The following is a 21,070-nucleotide window of genomic DNA, read 5'->3' on the forward strand; positions in this document are numbered from 1 at the left end:
CCAGACTGTTTGCGATGGCGTTGAAGGTGTTCTTGGTCCACACTCAAAGGACCGAAGCAGGCGGAGGAATAAGAACTTTATAAACAGGACATATGGCCAGTGGAGACCAAGAACTTTAATTAAATAAACTGGACATTGGCCACTTAAAATTGATAACTTTTTAATTATTAAGTAACCACAATGCCGCCGTTAATTTTTAAAGTGGACATTTGTCCAGGGTCACCGCCTTATTTTTCATCCTGCTCCAACCTAAATTTATCGTTTATGTCTTATCCCAGCTGAAATACCTCTGGAGTCTGAGTGAAGTTCCTAAATTTTTTTTACTAACCTTGGCGTGCCGTGAGTTGATTGTCCTTTCCGTTGGTGGAATTATTGTATAGTCTATAGAGTGAAGGAGTTAGGAGTATCGATGAGTTAATTAGATTATAATATTTCACGTAACTAGTCACATTACTCAGTTATGAGAAGCGAAATTCGTCTATCATTGAATCCAAAAACGGGTAAGTTAGGTTTTATAATTATAAGTTATTAAGAATTCATCTTGCTAATACAAAACTTAAGTAAAATAAATAATATCATGCAATATCTTTAAAAAAATTTATGCAAAATGTTTTTTTAGTATGCCTTGATTTCAAAATTCTTGTAAGACTTGACTTGCCTTGAATAATAAATTTTTCTTCTCCGCAAACGTTTGAAATCCCCTTTGGAAGACCCGCTATTATCATGCCAAATGAGGGCTCTCGTCTTCGAACCTGCAGCGTTGGATCAGACACCCTTGATCATTTCAATACCATAAATGATCGCGCTGTTGATGACATTTCTCTAGAATTTTTCTACAAACCACATACAATCACGTTATTGACAGCTTCAATAGGAGCTCTTTTGTATTTTGCGTTTACTAGGTAAAATAATTTAGAATTAGCTAGACGATGGCGAATTTCTGCTCATTTCAATTGTACCCGCACCACCAAACGTTACTCTTAAAATAAATCTTAACTATGTCATGTGTGTTTTGTAAGCATGTTAGGTGAACTTCTGGGGGATTGTAACTCATTTAAAGCAACAATCGGCCCAATTATCACCCCTAGCATTCTGGCTAATCTTTAAGGGGCACCAACCAGCCGCTCTTTGCTTCAAACTGAGCTTAAGAGTTACGAAACGTAGTGAAAACTGCTTAATACCAAGACTGAATGGAGAAGTTAGAATGGCTAATGACAATATTCTGTTGTGAAATGATGTTAAAAACATTTGGCGTGGCTCATTTTATAAACAGAGTCGTAAGCTTGTAACGGGGAGCCCGTTAACTTAATTCCGTAGTCGTGTGTTTTCGGTTATCAGTTGAAAACGCGCGGTTACAAGCTGATGAAATATTTAATCACATTCTTGTTAGTTCGGTTAAATTAATGTGCTTGCTGAATCTTCTCTGTTAAGCCTGGTTTTCACTGGCCCAAAACGCAGGAAAAACCTCGTTTTTTAGAGGTAACTTGCCGCAAAATTTCGCGTTTTCTGGGCGGCAAGTAGTAGGCTGTAGGCAATTTTACACGTATTTGAAACTAAGGCCTTGGAGGTCCGTGCACTCGAGCTACAAAACTCGCGGATATTTTAAATCCTGAAGATCCTGAAGCACGTACAAAGCTACGTTACATAGAGAGTTAGCTTTACGCGTGCTGAAAACCGATGTTGTTACAGAATATATACAGAATAAGCTGTCGTCCGAGATAGGGAGTTGCCTATCCTATAGCATGAAAACAATTTCCTCACGCGCATTCTTTATCCATTGTCGAATGGTGCTAAGTTTAACAAAGGCTAGTTATAGCTCCACCCTTGTGGACGGATTGTGATTGGTTCCTGCCTTTGGCATGGCAAAATTTGTGTGTTAGAGATTAGCCAGCATGTTAGGGGCGCCACAGGAACCTAAATTCGCTTTATTAAATCTTCCAAAATCACCGGCAATAGAGCTATCTCAGAAGCCTTAGTGTGACGTCACCCATGCTATTTACCCGTAGAGCCAAAGCGGTACCAAACATGGCCGCCCACTGCCAGAGCTAAGCCCGTGACGTTCTACCTAGGCACTGACGTCACAACTGAGATAGCTCTATAGAGTAATTTCGGTAGAGAGGGGGAGTGAACTATGCATCCCCGCTGTTGAGGGCAACTTTGTAAGAGAGAATGCTATTCGCCCCTGGAAGCGGTTGGGACACCACTAAGGTTAGAGATAGAGTATTTTGACGTTGCCATGCATGGGAAAGAAATTACTCTACATATACTGAAGAAATGTATTTTTACCAATGAGATAGAATATATGTATTAAACCTTGAGTCACAATGTGGGATCTCGAGATCGACGTTTCGCGATACACATTTTGTCGAGCATGAATCTTTATCAAATACGGGTGGCGCCACCTATTAATCACTTGAAGAACTTTTTTATTACCGTCTGCTGCTATAATATGCGTAACAAGCTGTCAAGACAGTTTTTTAAACGTGTTAAATAAAATACGCGAGTTAAATAATAAAAACTAGTCCTTTTAATCTAATAAATAGATGAAATAAAAATCATAACGATGTTTCTGATTGCAAATAAGCGAGTAAAAGGTGTAATTAGTTCCGATAGAGGATCACAGATGGCGCTGTCATGTTTTGATAAACGTCCTTGATAAAAACAAAGCGTTTCGCGATAAGCCGATTTGAATTGTACAGGGTTCATACGAACATGCAAAACAGGGAAAATCTGGAAATATCAGGGAATTGGTGTAGAGGGAAAATATCAGGGAAAATGAAAATTACTTCGAAAAATCAGGGAAATTTAATTTTGTTTCTCAAAAAGTCCTGGAAATTAAATAAAGTGAAACAAATGCACTTCAGTGGGACCCATAATCTAATTTGGTTCATGAGAAAAACGATGTTAGTTGTCACAGTGCGTAGAAATATATTTCTTCGGTGTCTATTATAACCTAGCAAAGAATGGTAAACATATGGTGATGTAGGTATAGTCTGGTAACCCTATTTAAAATTATAACACTCCAATGTAAAAAATGCACCTGGAAATTTATCAGAAGTACTCTGGAAAACCTGGAAATATCGGGGAAATTGGCTTTGGAAATTTCGTTTTAACCCCGATTGTAACTCTAGGTTTAATACATATCAGGGTGGGAAATTAGGATAATTTTTAAACTGGACACTGGGCCAGCGACCCCCCTTGCGTGGCTGGAATAAATAAACTGGTCCATGATCATTGACCAGGGCACGTCGTCTGCTAAACTAAAGAAGTGGGCAATTTAAATAGTTGAGATAATCTCTGGACTCTGGTTACCCTTGAATTTTCTTAGTGGTCCCGTGGACCACTCACCCCAATTTTTAAACTGGTCCAGGCAATTTTTAAACTGGTCCGGGCAATTTTTAAACTGGTCCGGGCAATTTTTAAACTGGTCCGGGCAATTTTTAAACTGGTCCGGGCAATTTTTAAACTGGTCCGGGCAATTTTTAAACTGGTCCGGGCAATATTTAAACTGGTTATTTGCCCTGTGCCACCGCCTTATTTCCCACGCTGATACATATATTCTATCTCATTGATTGATAACTCGTGAAACTGAGCAGTTGATTTGCCATCTAGCTATTTCGTTATAAAGGTTGCTGTATATTAACAGTAATTATCATTAGAAATGACGAAATTGCTCTTGAGAATAACATATGGAGCGGACTTTGTTGCGTCGTTGTTTTCTTCCTGATTATCAGTGTCTTAGCGTTTCCCAATGGACCCTTTACCAGACCTCACCCCGCCTTATGGCGAATGGTTTTTGGTAAGAGATAAAAATCGTTAATTCCTCTTATAAATGACTAATTTTAGCTTTTTGAACAATAGGCTTAAGCGTATTGTACTTGCTTGGCTTGCTGTTTTTACTCTTTCAAAACTATAAAACAGTTAAATCAATCATATATTGGTTTGATCCTGATCTCAGAAACTTCAGAATTGACAATGAAAAAGTAATTATTCATAAATTAACGAGTTTATTAATAAATGATTATCAAGTAGACTTGGACATCTCGTGTAGCGTTTTCCATTGGGGTTGCCCGAGAGCGCTCGGAGTTTGCTCCGTTTTTTCTTGTTATGGCATCGATCTAGCTCAGAGGAGCTGATCTAGTAGTTCCCAGAACGGTTTTGTGGCGTCATAAGGCGCTCTATTTTGGTCTCTCGCGTGGAATAGGTTGGGATCAAACCGGGAGGGAGCGACTGGTTTAATGGAAGCCACGCCTCTGTCTCGGAGCCACTCTTTTTTCCCCAATGAAAGACTTTTTCGGACCTCCCGGACCACAACAAAGGAAAACGCTATTACTGCGTATTCCATTTACTACTCGGGGGCGTTCTGGGGCACTGTGAAATATTTTGCATGTTCTGTTTGCTGAGTGCTCAGCCCCGAAATTTGCTCGTGACTGATCTGTATAAATAGAGATCGATTAAAAACTTATGTCAAAGCAGCTCCGGACATTATGTTTATATTATTATTGGAGCAATCTATGAACGATCTCGGATTTCATGATGTAATAGAGCAAATCGGAGGCAACCTCAGAGCGAGATAATGGAATATGCCTTTAGGAGAGTTCTTGCTACAGGGATTGTTGCAGAAAAGCTCATATATTTTACAATGGTTAGTGTGCTGGCTTGCTTGTATCTAGTTCCCTTGGTATGGAGTTTTCGCCTAGAGGAGAAGCTTACATTCGTTGCGTAATTTACACTTAAAAGTACACTTATAAATCAGTGTTAACTATTGTGAAATGTATGAGATTTAAAGTTGCTTCGTTTAGAAAATCTTCATTTTCGTGAGGTAATCTGACAGAACTTAGTCGTCTAAGTTTTGTCAATGCCTTTGTATAATCATAAGTTCATAAGATATGTTCCATAAGTTTGTCGCTTGTTACTGAGAGCACTACAAAATTAACCGAGTGTGATCAATTAGCCTTATTCTTGATCAGCGCCACCTACCCATAGCGGCGACTTTGAGAACTACTGTAATCGGCAAGCCAACCAGATGTCGCTAAAAATCTGGAGACGTCACTGACGGGCACCAGATTTTTAGCGACATCGGGTTGGCTTGCCGATTACAGTAGTTCTCAAAGTCGCCGCTATGTGTAGGTGGCGCTGATCAGGAATAAGGCTAATTCTCGCTTCGCTTCTCGTTCGCGAACTAGCTCGAGCTGTAAGTCTAGCATTACCAAGCGTAAGAAGTGTCATATTTATGGAAGATATCTTAAAAACTTATGGTGTAATATATATCTTACGTATACTAATCTTTGTTTAAGGAATACGGCGTGAATTGTTCTGACATAACTGTGGAACGATTATGGGGTCATATCGATGTATTTGCTTTTGGTCACTTTTTTGGATGGGCTATGAAAGCCATGCTTGTCAGACACTATGGAATCTGTTGGACTATATCCGTCATGTGGGAGATCACTGAGGTAATATCTTGTGTTAAGTATTATAGTTTGGTAAGGATGAAGTTCTAGGGCTGTGCGAATAGTACTTTTTAAGGTATTCGTCGAATACCAAATAGCAGTGTTTTTGGGAGCCATCTCTCGGCTCGGAATAGGAAAATGACCAAATAGTGTGAAGTTCAAAAATTCGACCAAATTTAAATTTCTATAAAACTATTCTACCAAATTTCAAATTTATAAATAATGGGACACGGAAAGGTACTTTTGAACAGCTGAAAACTTATTTTTGAACGAATCAAAGGTTTTATTTTAATCAAAATTAGGTTAGTTGTCAATATATCCCTACTCGCTTTGCAATGTATGACCTCTTTCATGATACCATATTTTTAATAGGTATACTGTAGTGACAGATTATTAGGAAGTTCCATATAGTTAGCTTCGCAGCGAGAAGTTGATAAAAACCATTACCCCTTAAAACTTTTAATCGTTTATCCTTGTCTATGAACTTCTAAAGACTGAGTGGCTGATTCCAGCTATAGCCTCCTAGATCACGCGACTCGGTGAACGCGGGTAATACTTAACAGTAGCCACGTCAGAATTTTAAGGCTGTCTGAGATAGGAGCATAACATTTATGACAGCGCCCTCAAATTCACAAAATCAACAGAAAAATTCAAAAACTGGTTGCGAATACCAAATAATTTGGTCAAGAGACTGTTAAAACATTAACTTTCAAATTGTTTTATCCGCTATAGAATAGTCTGTTTTTCGAAGCTCATTATTTGGTATTCTAGAATTTTGAAAACCATTATTCGATTCGTCGGTGCGAATAGTAAACGTCAATTTTGACCAAATTATTTGGTCCGACCAAATAGTAAAGAATAGTCTGCACGGCCCTAGGATGAACACTTCTCGTATGAAAAATTCGTAGTACAGGAGTTATAGGTGGTACTTCAGAATTTGGGGGTTAAGTGGATAGTAAAACTAGTTCTCTTAAAGGGGGAACGAACGAGGCAGGATAACCATTTTTAATCGATTTAGATTGATAGGGAAAGAAACAAAACTTTTAAAGGCCGGGAAACGGCGAGAAGGGTTCTTGTCAAACTGAAAACCGTGCATCGAACTAACAATGGGCGACCGTGCTTCAAACGTTTTAGGGGTTCTTGTCAAACTGAAAGCCGTGCAAAGCGGTTCTTGTCAAACTGAAGATAAACAATGGACAGTCTCTTAAATGGGCGATGCAAAAGGTCGGGGAAACAAAATTGAAGAGACTGTCCATTGTTTATCTTCAGTTTGACAAGAACCGCTTTGCACGGCTTTCAGTTTGACAAGAACCCCTAAAACGTTTGAAGCACGGTCGCCCATTGTTAGTTCGATGCACGGTTTTCAGTTTGACAAGAACCCTTCTCGCCGTTTCCCGGCCTTTAAACGCATTCGGTTTTGCGTAAAGTTTCAAATGTGCGAAGCCTAACACAAATTTTTTTTTAACTGAGTTTATATTTTCCGGAGCTTCGAGATGATCTAGGCCCGTGTCTATCGCGAAGCGAGAATTTTTTTAACTTATTTAGTTCGCCGTGTTTTCTCACTTGGGGGCGCTTTTAGTATCGTAAAATAAAAATAAGTTCAGCCTGGTAACCCGTCGACTGCTACAATATTAGGGCCCTGCATAGACGTAGAGCGGTGAAGCCGAGGTCGCGGAAGTAACAAAATGTTTTAGAAAATTTTCGAAGACCTTATCATGCCCAAGAAGTTAAGGATAAGAAAGTTAAGGTTAAAAAAATTTTAAGTTACGAAGGAGTTAAAAAATTCCTCTTATGGTACAATAAAACTGTGAATTAGCGACTTCAAGAAGTTTTGTTTTGCTAAAAAACCAACCACAATGTTAAAACCTCGTAATTAATTTTTTTTGTCCATATAATCTAACCAAATGATTCAATACAAAGTAAATAGCCCCTAAAACAATTGCGTTAATTTAAGGGTGAAACCTTTTTCTTTCATAAAATTTTTAATAATTGGCCCCTAAAATAACAACGACAATTTATGGAAGACCCCCTTCGCAACTGTAATAAAAGCGCCATCTAGTGCACATAATGGGTGAAAATATTTCCTCTATCAAACTGGATATTTCCCCACATAAAAATGGACACGCACGGGCCTAGATATCTCGGAGGCTCCGGTATTTTCATATCGGAAACCGGAAATAAGCACAGGACAAAGGACATTGTCTAATAAAATTTTAAAGTCCCGTAATTTTTTTTTTTTTTTAACTAAGGGGACACTGGGCATTTTGACCAATAAATTTTTCTGAAGTTTTGATAGCTTGTCAATGTAATGAAGATTCCACACTATTTTTATTACACACTCCAGTGGACAATGTCCAATAAATTTTCAAAAATAGTGTTATGCAGCGGCCATTTTCCAAGATGGCTAAACGATTGCCCTCGTGGCTTCGATATTTTAGTGTGTTCACGTAGTTGTCTTTATATTATGTGCCTAATTTCATAATTTTTTCGAATAACATGGTGGAATATAGTGTACTTGGCATTCCCGGCGGCCATTTTTCAATATGGCGGCTAAACTATGAAAATAACGAGTTTTTAATGAGTATCGAGTTGAGTACTCGCACAGCACTAATATTAATACTATAGCTCCTAACTCCTATCGCCCCTATGTCTCTGATTACGAGGCTTAGCCAGTGGCGGCTTAAGTCAAGTGGAGGCCCCAAGCGGTAACCATTTTGGGGCCCCCAAACTCAAGATATTGAAATTAAATAGTATAGTTGTAAGAAGGAATTTATATAAGAAGGCCTAAAATAGCGTCCGGTGCGCGGTGATAGTCGACAATCCCCTCTGAATGTGTGGGGGTGGTGGTGGAAAACGAGCCGGGACTTATTATTTTTTCTTATATCGTTTTTTTTGGGTCGTCTGAGAGCGCTCCGAGATCGCTCCAAATTTACATGTTATGTCATCGCTCTAGCTCGGAGGACCGAATGTAGTTGCTCCGAATGAAAGTCAAAAGTTTTTTTCCGAGCGGTTTTGTGACGTCTTCAGGCGCTCCGTCTCTAGACTCGGAGCGGTTGGGATCAATCCGGGAGGAAACCGGGAGTGAGCGACTGGGTCATTGTAAGACGCGCCACCGTCTCGGAGCAGCTCGTTTTTACCGCAAAGAAAAACGCTATATGTTTTCCACCATCTATTTCTTTTACCTTTTCGTTAAGCCTTGGTTTGGTTTTTGGAACTCGCGAAATCATAGGTACACTTGATTCGATTTAGAAACAATTACAGAACGAACGATTTTCACGTAGAGACACATATTCAAAATCCATCCAGTTATGTATGTTCAAAACCTTCAACTAACTTGTTCATGGCAATTAAAAGCAACCGTCGTAAAATTTCAGCGAAGAGGGGAGAAAGACGGATAGAGAATCGGTATAGGCAGCCATGATCCATGCGTGGTGAAAACGGGGTTAAATATACGGTACACCGCGCCGCCTGAGCGCAGCTTTCTCGCGCATAGTTGACGTAGGGGATGACAGAGATAAGGCGAGGAGGTCAATCCCCCTTGCGCAAAGGATGTGCGTCCTAAAACTAAACGTACCGAAAAATGTTTTTACTACCCCCCTATTTTCCCATTTTTCGGCGGATTTTATCAAGCGCGTTTCTATCTCCCTCTCTCTCTCCTCTTTGGTTTCAGCACCGCGGGCAGCCTCCATTTTCTGTTTTCTTTGCTCGAGGTTTGCTTTTTCTCTAGTCGGAATCACTCGCGTCCGTATACGGAATTTACAAGAGGTTTTCTGTGGGCGCTGCCATAACCTGTCGGCGGCCTTTAGTTAGTGGCTGACATTGCCTGTCGTCGAACGCGCTCTGTAGCCTTGGCTGAACAACTCTCCGAAAAGGGGGCGGTAACCTCGTAAGTCCCGTATAACCTATCCCCATGGGATCCAAAGAGAAAGCGCAGAGCAATGACGAGCATGAAAGGGGTGGGGCTTACTTGTCCACTGACACCGGCGTAGCGTAAAATCTCGCGACTTAGGTCTTCTTATATAAATCCCTTCTTGGTATAATACCATAAGGACATCATCTCTCTAAGGACCCAAGCGCATCTACTAGCAAAAACATTTAGTTCTGCTAGATGTGACGTAGATTTTGTATAGGGGCTTCTTCCGAATTTTTTGTGAAATTCGCGGGAGAGAAAAATCATTTTCAAAATCAGCCACGACCGATATCCTAAGCCGGTCGTGGTCTAGAGGCGAGCTCTGAGATAACGCTCCCAAGCGGTTGGGAATCAAACTAAAACAGGCGGGGAGGCGAGAGAGGAAGGACTGAGGGGAAAAAATAAGTAAGAGAATTTCCAGAACCCCCCAGCTTAGTAAAAATCACGAAGAGCTTTCGTGAGAAATCTTTGAAGGAGGGAAAAAAGTTCAATGCAGCGTATGCGCTCGGCCTCTGTTTAGGCTATACAATTATTATACCACTTGAGATGAGACGGATGGCTGACCAAATCGGACATACATACATTTCAACCGTAACATAGAATCTTGGGCCCTTAGAGAGAGATGATGTCCTTATGATAATACTGAAAGGGAAAATATTCGTCATTTATTTCCTTTAAAAACTATTAGTCTCTTCCATTTTTTACTTTAAAAAAAATGTTAATGGAAGAAAATTAATTCTGCTCAATTCGGGGCCCCATGGCATCCCGGGGCCCCAAGCGGCCGCTTAGTCCGCTTACCGTTAAACCCGCCACTGGGCTTAGCAAAGCAAATTAATATTATCAGAAGGGGATAATAGAAGAAGGATGACACTCTGTATCCTCTTAATGCTGTAGTTATGTAACGTCATTCTTCCCAGGCTCCCCCTTTTAGTTTGCGTTCCCGCTCATCAAACTACAAATGGGCATCGCACCGTAAGGTGAATTCAATAGTTGTTTGGCACTAAATCCCAAGCAATCATGACACAAACCTCGTCTTGACGTGGGACAAAATGCGCAAGCGCGTCTTGCCAAATATTTAAACGCATAGAGTAATGATGAGGGAACTATTTATCGTGTATGTGATTCGGTTTAGTAACCTTACTCTAAGTGTTCCGATGTTGGGAAGAGTGACGTTACACTTGCCCCGCTTTGTGGTACACTTCTCTCGAAGAGAAGTATTATATACTTCTGATATTATTTAGGTATTTAAAATAAACTATATATTTTTAGGTGGCTTTTGCTCACTTACTACCAAACTTTATTGAATGCTGGTGGGATGCTTTGGTCTTGGATGTTCTTCTGTGCAATGGCCTGGGTATCTACTTCGGGATGTACATTTGCAAGAAATTGGAAATCAGAGCTTACAATTGGGAAAGCATAAAGTATATATTTTCTTATTATAATCATATTCAAATTAAATTCATTTCTATTTTCAACTCTCCGGAAATATGACATTTTTTTAAAGGGAATGCGAATTTACAATTTCATATCATATTTTAGCACGAAAGTGGTATTATATTACACTTTCGAGTCTCTACTTTCAAAATATCAAGTTTTTAATATAATTGAACCAAAGTTAATTTCTATTTTTAAAATCCATTGAAAAATCACGAAAACAAGACAGTTTCGATATATCAATAATTTTGTCTTGTCGAGCTTGTTCGCCCCTTTTGATGACATCACTATGACGTGAGGGGAGAAAAATGCGCGGGAATCCTATACGCGTCTCGAGCTTCTGGCCAGTCTAAACTCTGGGTCTGATAGCGGAGAGAGTGGCACCATCTCACGTGAAAAATATATCTGTGACGTCACCCAACGGGAAACGTTTTAGCCTTTCGTAAAAAGTGGATTTGAAATAATTTCATATGAAGCATTTTCAAATGCATATTGCCATAAGGACATTATCTCTCTCTCTAAGGGCCCAAGATTCTATGTTACGGTTGAAATGTATGTATGTCCGATTTGGTCAGCCATCCGTCTCATCTCAAGTGGTATAATAATTGTATAGCCTAAACAGAGGCCGAGCGCATTCGCTACAGAGTAACCCGGCATTGAACATTTTTCCCTCCTTCAAAGATTTCTCACGACAGCTCTTCGTGATTTTTACTAAGCGTGAATTTACCTCTTGTGTTTGAGAGAGCTGGGGGGTTCTGGAAATTCTCTTACTTATTTTTTCCCCTCAGTCCTTGCTCTCTCGCCTCCCCGCCTGTTTTAGTTTGATTCCCAACCGCTTGGGAGCGTTATCTCAGAGCTCGCGTCTAGACCACGAACGGCTTAGGGCTTAGGATATCGGTCGTGGCTGATTTTGAAAATTATTTTTCTCTCCCGTGAATTTGACGAAAAATTCGGAAGGAGCCCCTATACAAAATCTACGTCACATCTAGCAGAACTAGATGTTTTTGCTAATAGATGCGCTTGGGCCCTTAGAGAGATGATGTCCTTATGATATTGCCAAATAAGCAGAAATCGGAGGGAGAATTAAAAGCTTGATATTTTTGAATTAACAGAAATTATTTCTATCTTTTGTTATATAAACGAAGCTTCTCATTCCCTTTAATTCTTCGTAACTTGTCGAGGCAATGCTTATATTAAATTTATTGACTGTTTCTTTTTGAAATCAGAGATATCCAAAGCACAACTGGAAAAATAAGAAGGGCAGTTTTGCAATTTACACCAGCCAGGTTAGCTCCCATAAACTTTAATTATAATTTTATTTAGGTAATAATAATTCATTTGAATACAATATCTTTCTTGTTCGTCATAGTTGGATGCACGTTCGATGGCTGGATCCAAATTGTACTTACATGCGATTTTTGGCAGTTTCTGAACTAGTCATATTCTGGCAGGTAATGTTGATCCCTTATTTTTTATGAGAAAATTGAATACTTTCATCAGCCAATTATGGCAAAGTTAAAGCCATTTGACGGCATATAGTTTAAAGGTTACAACAATCGTTTTAAAGGCACATTAGCACTGAGTTTCAAAATTCGTGAAAATGGACCCATCGTACAGTAGCGCCCTCACAGAAAACTGTGAATATTTATAAATTTTTCCGACTCGATTTAGAGCCGCGTCACATCCGTGGGTGTAACGCGTATTTTCTGGCCAGATTTTTGGCCTAGTTGGGAATTTATACCAGGGGTGTATGGGTACCCGAACCGATACCCGAAACACATTTTTAAGGACCCGAACGGGTACCCGAGTCCCAATTTTAATCCTTTGCCAATACCCGCCGCCGAGTCTGACAAGATCCCCACGGGTCCAGTTCATGATGTTACCGAGCATGCTTCAAATTGGAAGAGGGAACACTATACTGGAATAGAAAATAGGATATCTAACCTGTACCCATGCTCGGGAAAGTTTGGTTGAACGTCACATAGTGCTGCCACCTTTTGGTGGTTTTTTTTTTGCACTCTTAATTTTTTTTTTTGAGAATGACCAAGGTCTGACCTTGGAGATATGATGTGGGCAGTGGGTGGGCCCTGAGGAAATCTTTCATGCTGTATTTGAAATGGACAATATAATTTTGAAACCCATATTTTACTCAGTTCTAAATTAGTATTTTTTTTTCTGGCTTAGGTACAGCGTAAAACTTTCTATCTTTATGATATCTATAGTCACTTTTACAGCTAGGTTTCAAAACAACAATACTTTCCCATTTTAAAACCGTTGCGCTAAGGTTTGCGCGATGCCTTACACGGTTCCAAAACAGCCACACCTATTTTAACTTAAAAGGAGAGATCTAGCTTTTAATTGGACTGTAAGGAAAAACAAAGACCCGAATTGGAACCGAAAGCTAATTTTGGGGATTTTCTATTACCTGAAGTTTACCCGATACCCACGGGTAAAATTTTCTATTACCCGAAGTTTACCCGATATCCACGGGTAAAATTTTCAATTACCCGAAGTTAACCCGACACCCAAAAATCTGGACCCGCACAGCCCTCATTTATACCCATGGTTCAAATTCAAAACTGGCTAATATTGGCGGGTTGAAAATAACAGCCACCAATTTCCTACCATTTAGATGGTACTGCCATCTATCTAAAATTTATGTATTATTTTTTACTAAAATGCCAGTGCTGATATGCCTATAATATTTAAAATAAAATATTTCGTGTTTCAGTTGTTAAGAATAAATCTGGTCATTTCAGATAACGGAATTGAACACTTTCTTTTTGAAACACATATTTGAAATTCCACCTGGTCATGCTTTAAGCGTTTCGAGATTGCTCATTATTGGACTAGTTGTCGCTCCCACTTTAAGGCATGTTTGAATTTCCATAATGTCTATAGAAACGTAACTATTCTTAAGCGCATTTTGGGCTTCTTTTTAAAAAATACCTTGTTTGAGAGTGATGAGAGCTATTTTGGGAAAGGCATCACTCTCATCGTAAGTTTATAAGATATTTTCTGTAAGTTTGACACTAGAGACTTACTGAGAGCTAGTTCGAGAACGACAAGCGAGAATTTACTGCACTCGGTTTTGCAGTCCATGTTCCCATTTAATCTGTGCTAAGCCTTTGACAGCGCCTCACCAGGCGTCGCTTTACGAGAATCTATGAAGTTTCACCTACTTCACTTCATGACAAGCTCTCATTAACCAATGACAAACTTATGAAACATATCTTATGAACTTATGCTCGTATGTTTATCATTGAGGCGCGGGCGGTATTGCAGAAGTTGCCACTTACGAGTATTTATGCTACCGTCCAAAATTAAATAGAAATATCAAAAAGTGAAGCACTGAAGCATCAAGGAAAGCTTTGCCGACGTGTGATTCATGTTTTCTCTGAGCCACAGTTCAAAATGTTTCCTGCCCCCGGGAAAATTCGCGTAAGAATACTGGCTCGAGAACATATGTCGCATGCCGCGTTGTAATAACTTGAGTTGAAACATAGTTCACAGGATTCAGGATTCTCTATCAATAGGAGATAGAAAGCGAAACTTCTCCTTAAACATATCCCGGGCACTCCGAAAAATAATTTTATAGGTTGGGTACCACCAGGGATAGATATAATTTTAAAAGTAGGAATTGAGATCGGTTAGTATTTACTTCAGTCCGACTCATAGCCCAGTATTAGCCCTACCCTCCAACACGTAACGAAAAGTTTAAATTATCTTATTGGCTTATTAAACTACGTTTTGATGACGTTTCTGATGGGGGCGGCGAAAAATGCGTAATTCCTTTCTTACCTCTGTCACTATGACACTTTCATACCCCCCGTCCCGGTGAGGGGGTCCGCCACTTTGACGCGCGCCCAGATTACTCTGTTCTCCATTCCTACTTCTAAAATTAAATCTATCCCTGGTACCACCCAGGTATTCTGAAAAATTTGGTCGCGATGAGCACTTTCATCTATGACAATAGTTCCTTAAATATTTTTAATTTACCCTTGGCTCACGAGAAAATTGCGTTTTGTAATTCACTTTTTATTTCTATTCATTTTTGATGTTACTTACGCTTGTATTTTAAATCTTTTTGTAAATACCAGGAAATTGAACGTTTAACATTAATTTTTACAGGCAGTATTATAGTTATGTGACAGATACAAGATGTAAAAGAGTTGGAACACAATGTTGGGTTTTTGGGTATGTAAAATTTAATTCCAAATTTCACAATGGGTTTCTAGTGGAACGTACGTGTCCTCCCATTTTCTTAAACGTCAGTACTTCCAAGAGATAACGCTTTCAAAAATACAAGAGATCTTCTTTCCTAAGTGTTGTTGGTGTGGTCCTATAATTCCTATAAATTCCTATATTTTTGAACCAGTCCTATATTATCCTATAATTTCATGAAAGGTCCTATAATATCCTATATTTTTGACTTAGTCGAAGTTTTCGTATATTTTAGCATCAAATTTATCAAAATTTAGCTGTTTTTATCGAGATCACTTTTGAATAGACACCGAAATTGCGGATCTCGCTTAGGATTTTTTATATATTATATTATATTTTAATTAAGTTCGTCTGAGTTTTCAAAGTAAAATCCAATTTGTTATTTTTTATTTTTTGAGATTTTTTCTACATAGTTTAAGCCCCAAAATTGTATTATATACGAGCATTTTTCGTCCTATATTTTCCTATAAAAACACATTTTTTCTCCTATAAAATCCTATAATTCCGGCAAAAAATTCCTATTTTTCGTATAAGGAATTTAAATTTAAGAGTGGGCTCCCTGGAGAACTATACCTGGGCGTGGCCTGATTCTCTTTGATCGAATTTTTATTTAATGGTCTCTCTTTTTATCATGGGGTTTTTAGTCCCACTAGCTCCAACTTGTGTTTTTATTAGGGTCAAGCGATAATTTACATTTCGAACTAAAAGAAACGGGGGTGGGAGAACGAACCGGTTTTTTAAGCAGTCATGCAGTAACTGTAACAACATGTCAAGGGTCATGTTGGCAGGGCTGAACCTAAGTCAATTAGTCACTTTTCCAAAAATTAGTTACTATTTGTCACCTTTTTTTTGTATTTTTGAGTCTTTCGGTGTTATTTATCTTCTCGACCACAACGTTGTGTGACGGTTTAAACGCGAAAATAGCGAGATCACAGTTGATCAAACCCCAAAAATCGTGGAGCTCAGCTAATGTTTTACTTAATATTTTAAATCAATCCAATTCAAATGAATGTTTTGTTTTTGATTTAGAACGGCATGAATTGCTTTACATTCTGAGCTGTACTCCAAAATAGTTTCATTGAATTTCGCCGTAGACCTTTTATGATGTGACCTTTCCTTCGACTTAGTCCATAGGTTTAATTACGACACCGACCTTCAAAATATCTTTTATAGAAACAAATTATGAAAATCAGTCATTTCTGAAAACATTTCACTTCAAGTGGCTCTTTTTATAGCAAGAACGAATTCAGGATACCATAAGAACGTGGAATGGTAATATTGTCCCCTGGTACCATGAAGTCATTATACTTCTTTCGAAAACCGTTACCGCCTTCGTCCTAGGTAACGCATTAAAATCCGTTTTTAGCGCCATCGGTGGGTTATAAATCAGTTAAAGTGGCTAGTATCACATTCAGCTTCTCTGGTCTTAAGCCTTGGTGTTACACGGCGAAGTTTGGGAAATCCGTTGTTCTGACTTTGTCCCAGATAAATCAGGCTCTCTAATAGAAAAATATAGATTCTTTATAACCACTCTTTTTAAATATATTAGTTCATCATTAATGATTGTGCCAGTTTTGTTCTTGACCCTAACACTCCTAGACCTAGGAGACTCCATTTTCCATATTCCCAAAAATAGGCCCCCTCCCTCATATTATGAAAAGTATGACTTCATGACGCCAGCATTGCCTTGTTTCAACGTTCTTATGGTATCCTGAATTCGTTCTTGTTTATAGCTTAATTTGCCCTTATTTATTCACTTTTGGTTTACTATTTTTAAATTAATTGGTCCAACTAAAATTGAGTGTATAAGTTAGTATCAGCCCTGTAACAACATGTCAAGGGTCATGTTGGGGGAAGGGGGATTACAGAACTAAACCTCATTGGCAGTAGAGGCGAGGTTCGTTATTCGATAATTGTGTTTCGCACTTTTAAATTGAAGCCTCCTTTTACTGCAGGCGGACAGACTAGTCCTCTATAGAATCCATTAATACTTAGCTCATAAGTTAACGCTAACTAGAAATACATTTATGAATGAAAGCTGCCTTCATTACATTATTTCTTTAACACTTTCAAGGGCCATTATGATGACTGAAGCCAGTTTATGCATTAAATTTGGGCCTGAACTTTTTGCACAGACTCAAATTAAGAATATTTTACTTTGGCTTATGGTTCAGGTAAGCGTTAATTAAGTTAGTTTGTGCATGTATTCCTGGTTATTCTAGCTCATTTTGTAATTTTTTTTATTTCAACACAGATGCTGATGAGCGTTATGTGTGTTTATGTTTGCGTACTCTATGCCAAATACCAACGGAAGGTATGCATTTTTGGTCTTTCTAGCTTAAATTTATAATGTTTAAACTGGTGACCCAGGATTCTTTGAGCGTTTTTTAAAAATGTTTCATTATTAAAATCTATGACATAAGTTCTTGTATCTCCTAATGCGATCGCACAGCATAATAGTTCTAGCAAGAACGAATTCAGGATACCATAAGAACGTTGAAACAAGGCAATGCTGGCGCCATGAAGTCATACTTTTCATAATACGAGGGAGGGGCCTATATTTTTGGGAATATTCTAGCGCCCTCTAGAGTTTGGAATATCGTTCATTTATTTCGCGTTTCCGTTTCCGAGTTCCGACAGTGACGGAAAACGGAGTCTCCTAGATCAAAACTGTTAAAATAGTTAATGATGAACTGATATATTTAAAAAGAGTGGACCATAGGTAATGAAGTTATAAAGAATAGAGATTTATCAGGGGCAAAGTCAGTACAACGGATTTCTCAAACTTTGACGTAAAACGCCAAGGCTTAAGACCCGATTCAAAACCCACCGCTGGCGCTAAAGACGGATCTTAAGGCGTTACCTAGAACGAAGGCGGTAACGTTTTTCGAAAGAAGTATGACTTCACGGTACCAGGGGACAATGCTATCATTCCACGTTCTTATGGTATCCTGAATTCTTTCTTGGTTCTAGTTAAAAACGCCTTTATTAGATACTAGCTTTTATCCGCGGCGTCGCTCGCGTGTAATAAGAACTTCCATCAAAATGATACAAAGAATGGGTAGATTTAACTTATGACTAATATTTTTGTAGCACCCTAGGAGAGAAGGCACTCGGCGTTGCCCGTCAGCCCCTAGGGATGCATTTTTTATTACTTTTCATGCGGACATTATTCCATAAAGAAGGGTTTTTAAATTTTTGGCCGCCATTTAAAAAGATGGCAACAAATCGAACCCGAAAAACCATTCAGCCCGTCTATAGGTTAAAGGAAGCCAGTGTAATAAATATTTGCGAAATCGGTTGAAACGCGCGTACTTTGTTGCATAGAGAAGGGTTTTTACATATCTGGACGCCATTTATTAAGATGGCGGCGGATTGGAAAAATCTTTCTTAGTACGCGCCTACTACTTATGAGTAACGTTCCTGCAAAGTTTCAGCCTTCTAGGGCAAGCGGTTTGGGCTGGGCGTTGATTATCAGTCAGTCAGTCAGTCAGGACTTTGATTTATATAGATATAGATTACAGCAAAATCGCCAGCTGGGCGATTTTGAAATTTTTTATTTTGGTATGGTTTTTAGTCCCAAATTATTTGGTTTTTTGTGAATAATTTCATCACGCTAGTTACTTCTTTTAGGGTCAGGCCCATTTAAAATCACAGTAAAAGAAGGGAGGGGGGGTCGTAGACCAAGGCTTATTGAATTCCGAAGAACAGCGTTAGATTCAACTAAATTAAAATATTATTCTTCAGTTTAAAGTCTAAAAAACAATTTTATTTAAAAAAGAAATTTGAAAAATTCAATGATTCAAAGCCAATTAAATGTTTTTTTCTGCTATCCGGAAAATTTTCCGCGTTTTATTCTATGGGAAACGCTGAACTAAATAATGATCGAAGGGTACTGTTAACACTAATCACTTGTGTTTTATTATTTAGTGGTGCACAAATGATGACAGTTATAGTGAGAAATCTAAAAACAGTTCTAAGGAAAGGAGTGAAACTCCCCCACAACCATTTATAGATGGACCTCTTCAGTTCCTTGAAAGTTTTGATCGAACGCGTAGAAGAAAACCGAAACTGAAAGAAAGCGGCGGCACTGATAGCTAGTTTCTTCATGACATGGATGGACATATCGGCAAATTTTCATTCAAAGTCTGTGGAAGAAGACACTAAATAGTAATAAGAACTTTTAAAAAGCCGGTGCTATTTTTTTAAGCTGGAGGTTGAAATTCGATATAATTTTTAAATTTAATAATCTTAATATAAAATTAAGATTACGTATTTAAAGTTTAAATAAAAAAATACTGGTATATATTGAAATAATTTGAATTGTGCCATAGTGTCAAATTTGCGCATTGCTTAAGTCAGCTTTCATTGTACCAAAATGGCTGTTAGAATTTTCTCAAATTCACAATGTATACTGTGTAAATAAATTATTTAACAATCGAAACAGGATCTGACATTTGCTGGTATCAATATATTTAATGGGCATACATTTTCTATCCATTATCCACGTTATTTTATTATCTGAGGCGCATTTCAGTAAGTATTTCCAATATAGATTTTTTTCCATTGGGGTAGTTTCGATCGCTAAGGAAGTAGTCCGAAAAAATAGTCTTCCTTTGGGATAAAGGAGCAGCTCCCAGACGGATGCCCGTCTTCCATAGGCAAAGACGCTAGCTCGCTGAGTCACTGATCTTGCGCCTTATTTTTAACTAGCTGTTACCAGGGTGGGAAATAAGGATTTTTTTTAAACTGGATATTGGGCCAGCGACCCCTCTGGCCTGGAATAAATAAACTGGTCCATGACCACTGACCAGGGCGCGTCGTCTGCTAAATTGAAGGATTGGATGATTAAAATATATAAGTTAATGTCTGGACTCTGGAAACCCTTGAATTTTCTTAGTGGTCCCGTGGACCACTGACCCCCCCTCCGATTTAATTTTTAAACTGGTCCAGGCAATTTTTAAACTGGTCATTTGCCCTGTGCCACCGCCTAATTTCCCACGCTGGCTGTTAATAAGATCTTCCATCAAAAAGTTATAAAGAAAGGGTAGATCTTACTGATGACTAATATTTTTGTAGCATCCTAGGAGCGAAGGCACTCGGCGTTGCCCGTCAGCCCGTCGGGACATTTTTTATTACTTTTCTCGCGGACATTATTCCATAAAGACGGGTTTTTAAGTTTTTGGCCGCCATTTAAAAAGATGGCAACAAATCGAGCCCGAAGGACCATTTAGCCCGTCTATAGGTTAAAGGAAACCAGTGTACTAAATATTTGTGAAATCGGTTGAAACGCGCGGACCTTGTAGCGTAGAGAAGACTTTTTTACATTTCTGGGCGCCATTTTTTAAGATGGCGGCGGATTGGAAAAATCTTTCTTAGTACGCGCCTACTACTTATGAGTGACGTTCCTGCAAATTTTCAGCCTTCTAGGGCAAGCGGTTTGGGCTGGGCGTTGATTATCAGTCAGTCTGTCTGTCAGTCAGTCAGGACTTTGTAGATAGATTTATGAGCGCGAAAAAACGTCTGTCTCCGAGCTCTTATAGTTTCCATGGTTTTGAATAGAATAGGTTTGCATTCATCATGGTGCATACTCAATTAAATTTTAGCAACTATAAGAAGACAATAATATATACCTAGATTACTAATGTTCTGCCATTTGGCAATGTTTCAGAAGTTACTGTTAAGGGCAAAACGTTTTTTTGTATTGTATTTTTAATGCGTCGTTTTAAAAAAATTTAAAGTTTGACGTTCATTAATTAAATCCTAAAAAATCAGTAATACTGACTTCATGAATTGAAAATAAGGCGCAAGATCACTCAGCGAGCTAGCGTCTTTGCCTATGGAAGACGGGCATCCGTCTGGGAGCTGCTCCTTTATCCACAGGAAGACTATTTTTTCGGACTACCAGAGTAATGCACGGGCCGGGCTTTCCACATTTGAAAATTGTATCGGGCCGGGCCGGGCTTTCCACGGTAATATCCTATTGGATAGAATCCCGTTGGATCGAATTCAAATTTCTAAAATTGTAGCCAAATTTAAAACAATTTAT

The 21,070-nt window shown here is 38.7% G+C and overlaps 1 protein-coding gene across 1 annotated transcript; it reads left to right on the top strand.

Moving 5' to 3' along the window:
* The first annotated feature begins 319 nt into the window (after positions 1-319).
* LOC149602692 (phosphatidylserine synthase-like) lies at positions 320-19,465 on the top strand. Its single transcript, XM_089860199.1, has 13 exons — positions 320-500; positions 711-902; positions 3,660-3,799; positions 3,862-3,983; positions 5,298-5,456; positions 10,633-10,784; positions 12,024-12,083; positions 12,167-12,248; positions 13,557-13,673; positions 14,933-14,994; positions 17,096-17,195; positions 17,276-17,335; positions 18,952-19,465. Exons 2-13 carry the CDS (start codon positions 724-726, stop codon positions 19,120-19,122), a joined length of 1,404 nt encoding a protein of 467 aa, XP_089716325.1. The 5' UTR covers positions 320-500; positions 711-723; the 3' UTR covers positions 19,123-19,465.
* The last annotated feature ends 1,605 nt before the right edge of the window (positions 19,466-21,070 follow it).

The sequence above is a fragment of the Phalangium opilio genome, unplaced genomic scaffold, assembly GCF_054372755.1.
Source record: "Phalangium opilio isolate 3A_F unplaced genomic scaffold, DU_Popi_V2 ptg000352l_1, whole genome shotgun sequence".
NCBI classification, from domain to species: Eukaryota; Metazoa; Arthropoda; class Arachnida; order Opiliones; family Phalangiidae; genus Phalangium; species Phalangium opilio.

Excerpts from the sequence above, each read along its gene's own strand:
- LOC149602692 (XM_089860199.1), top strand. The coding sequence starts at position 724 with ATGCCAAATGAGGGCTCTCGTCTTCGAACCTGCAGCGTTGGATCAGAC. Across the intron at positions 903-3,659 it reads TTGTATTTTGCGTTTACTAG|AAATGACGAAATTGCTCTTG; the intron begins GTAAAATAATTT and ends AATTATCATTAG. Across the intron at positions 13,674-14,932 it reads TCGCTCCCACTTTAAGGCAT|TATTATAGTTATGTGACAGA; the intron begins GTTTGAATTTCC and ends TTTTACAGGCAG.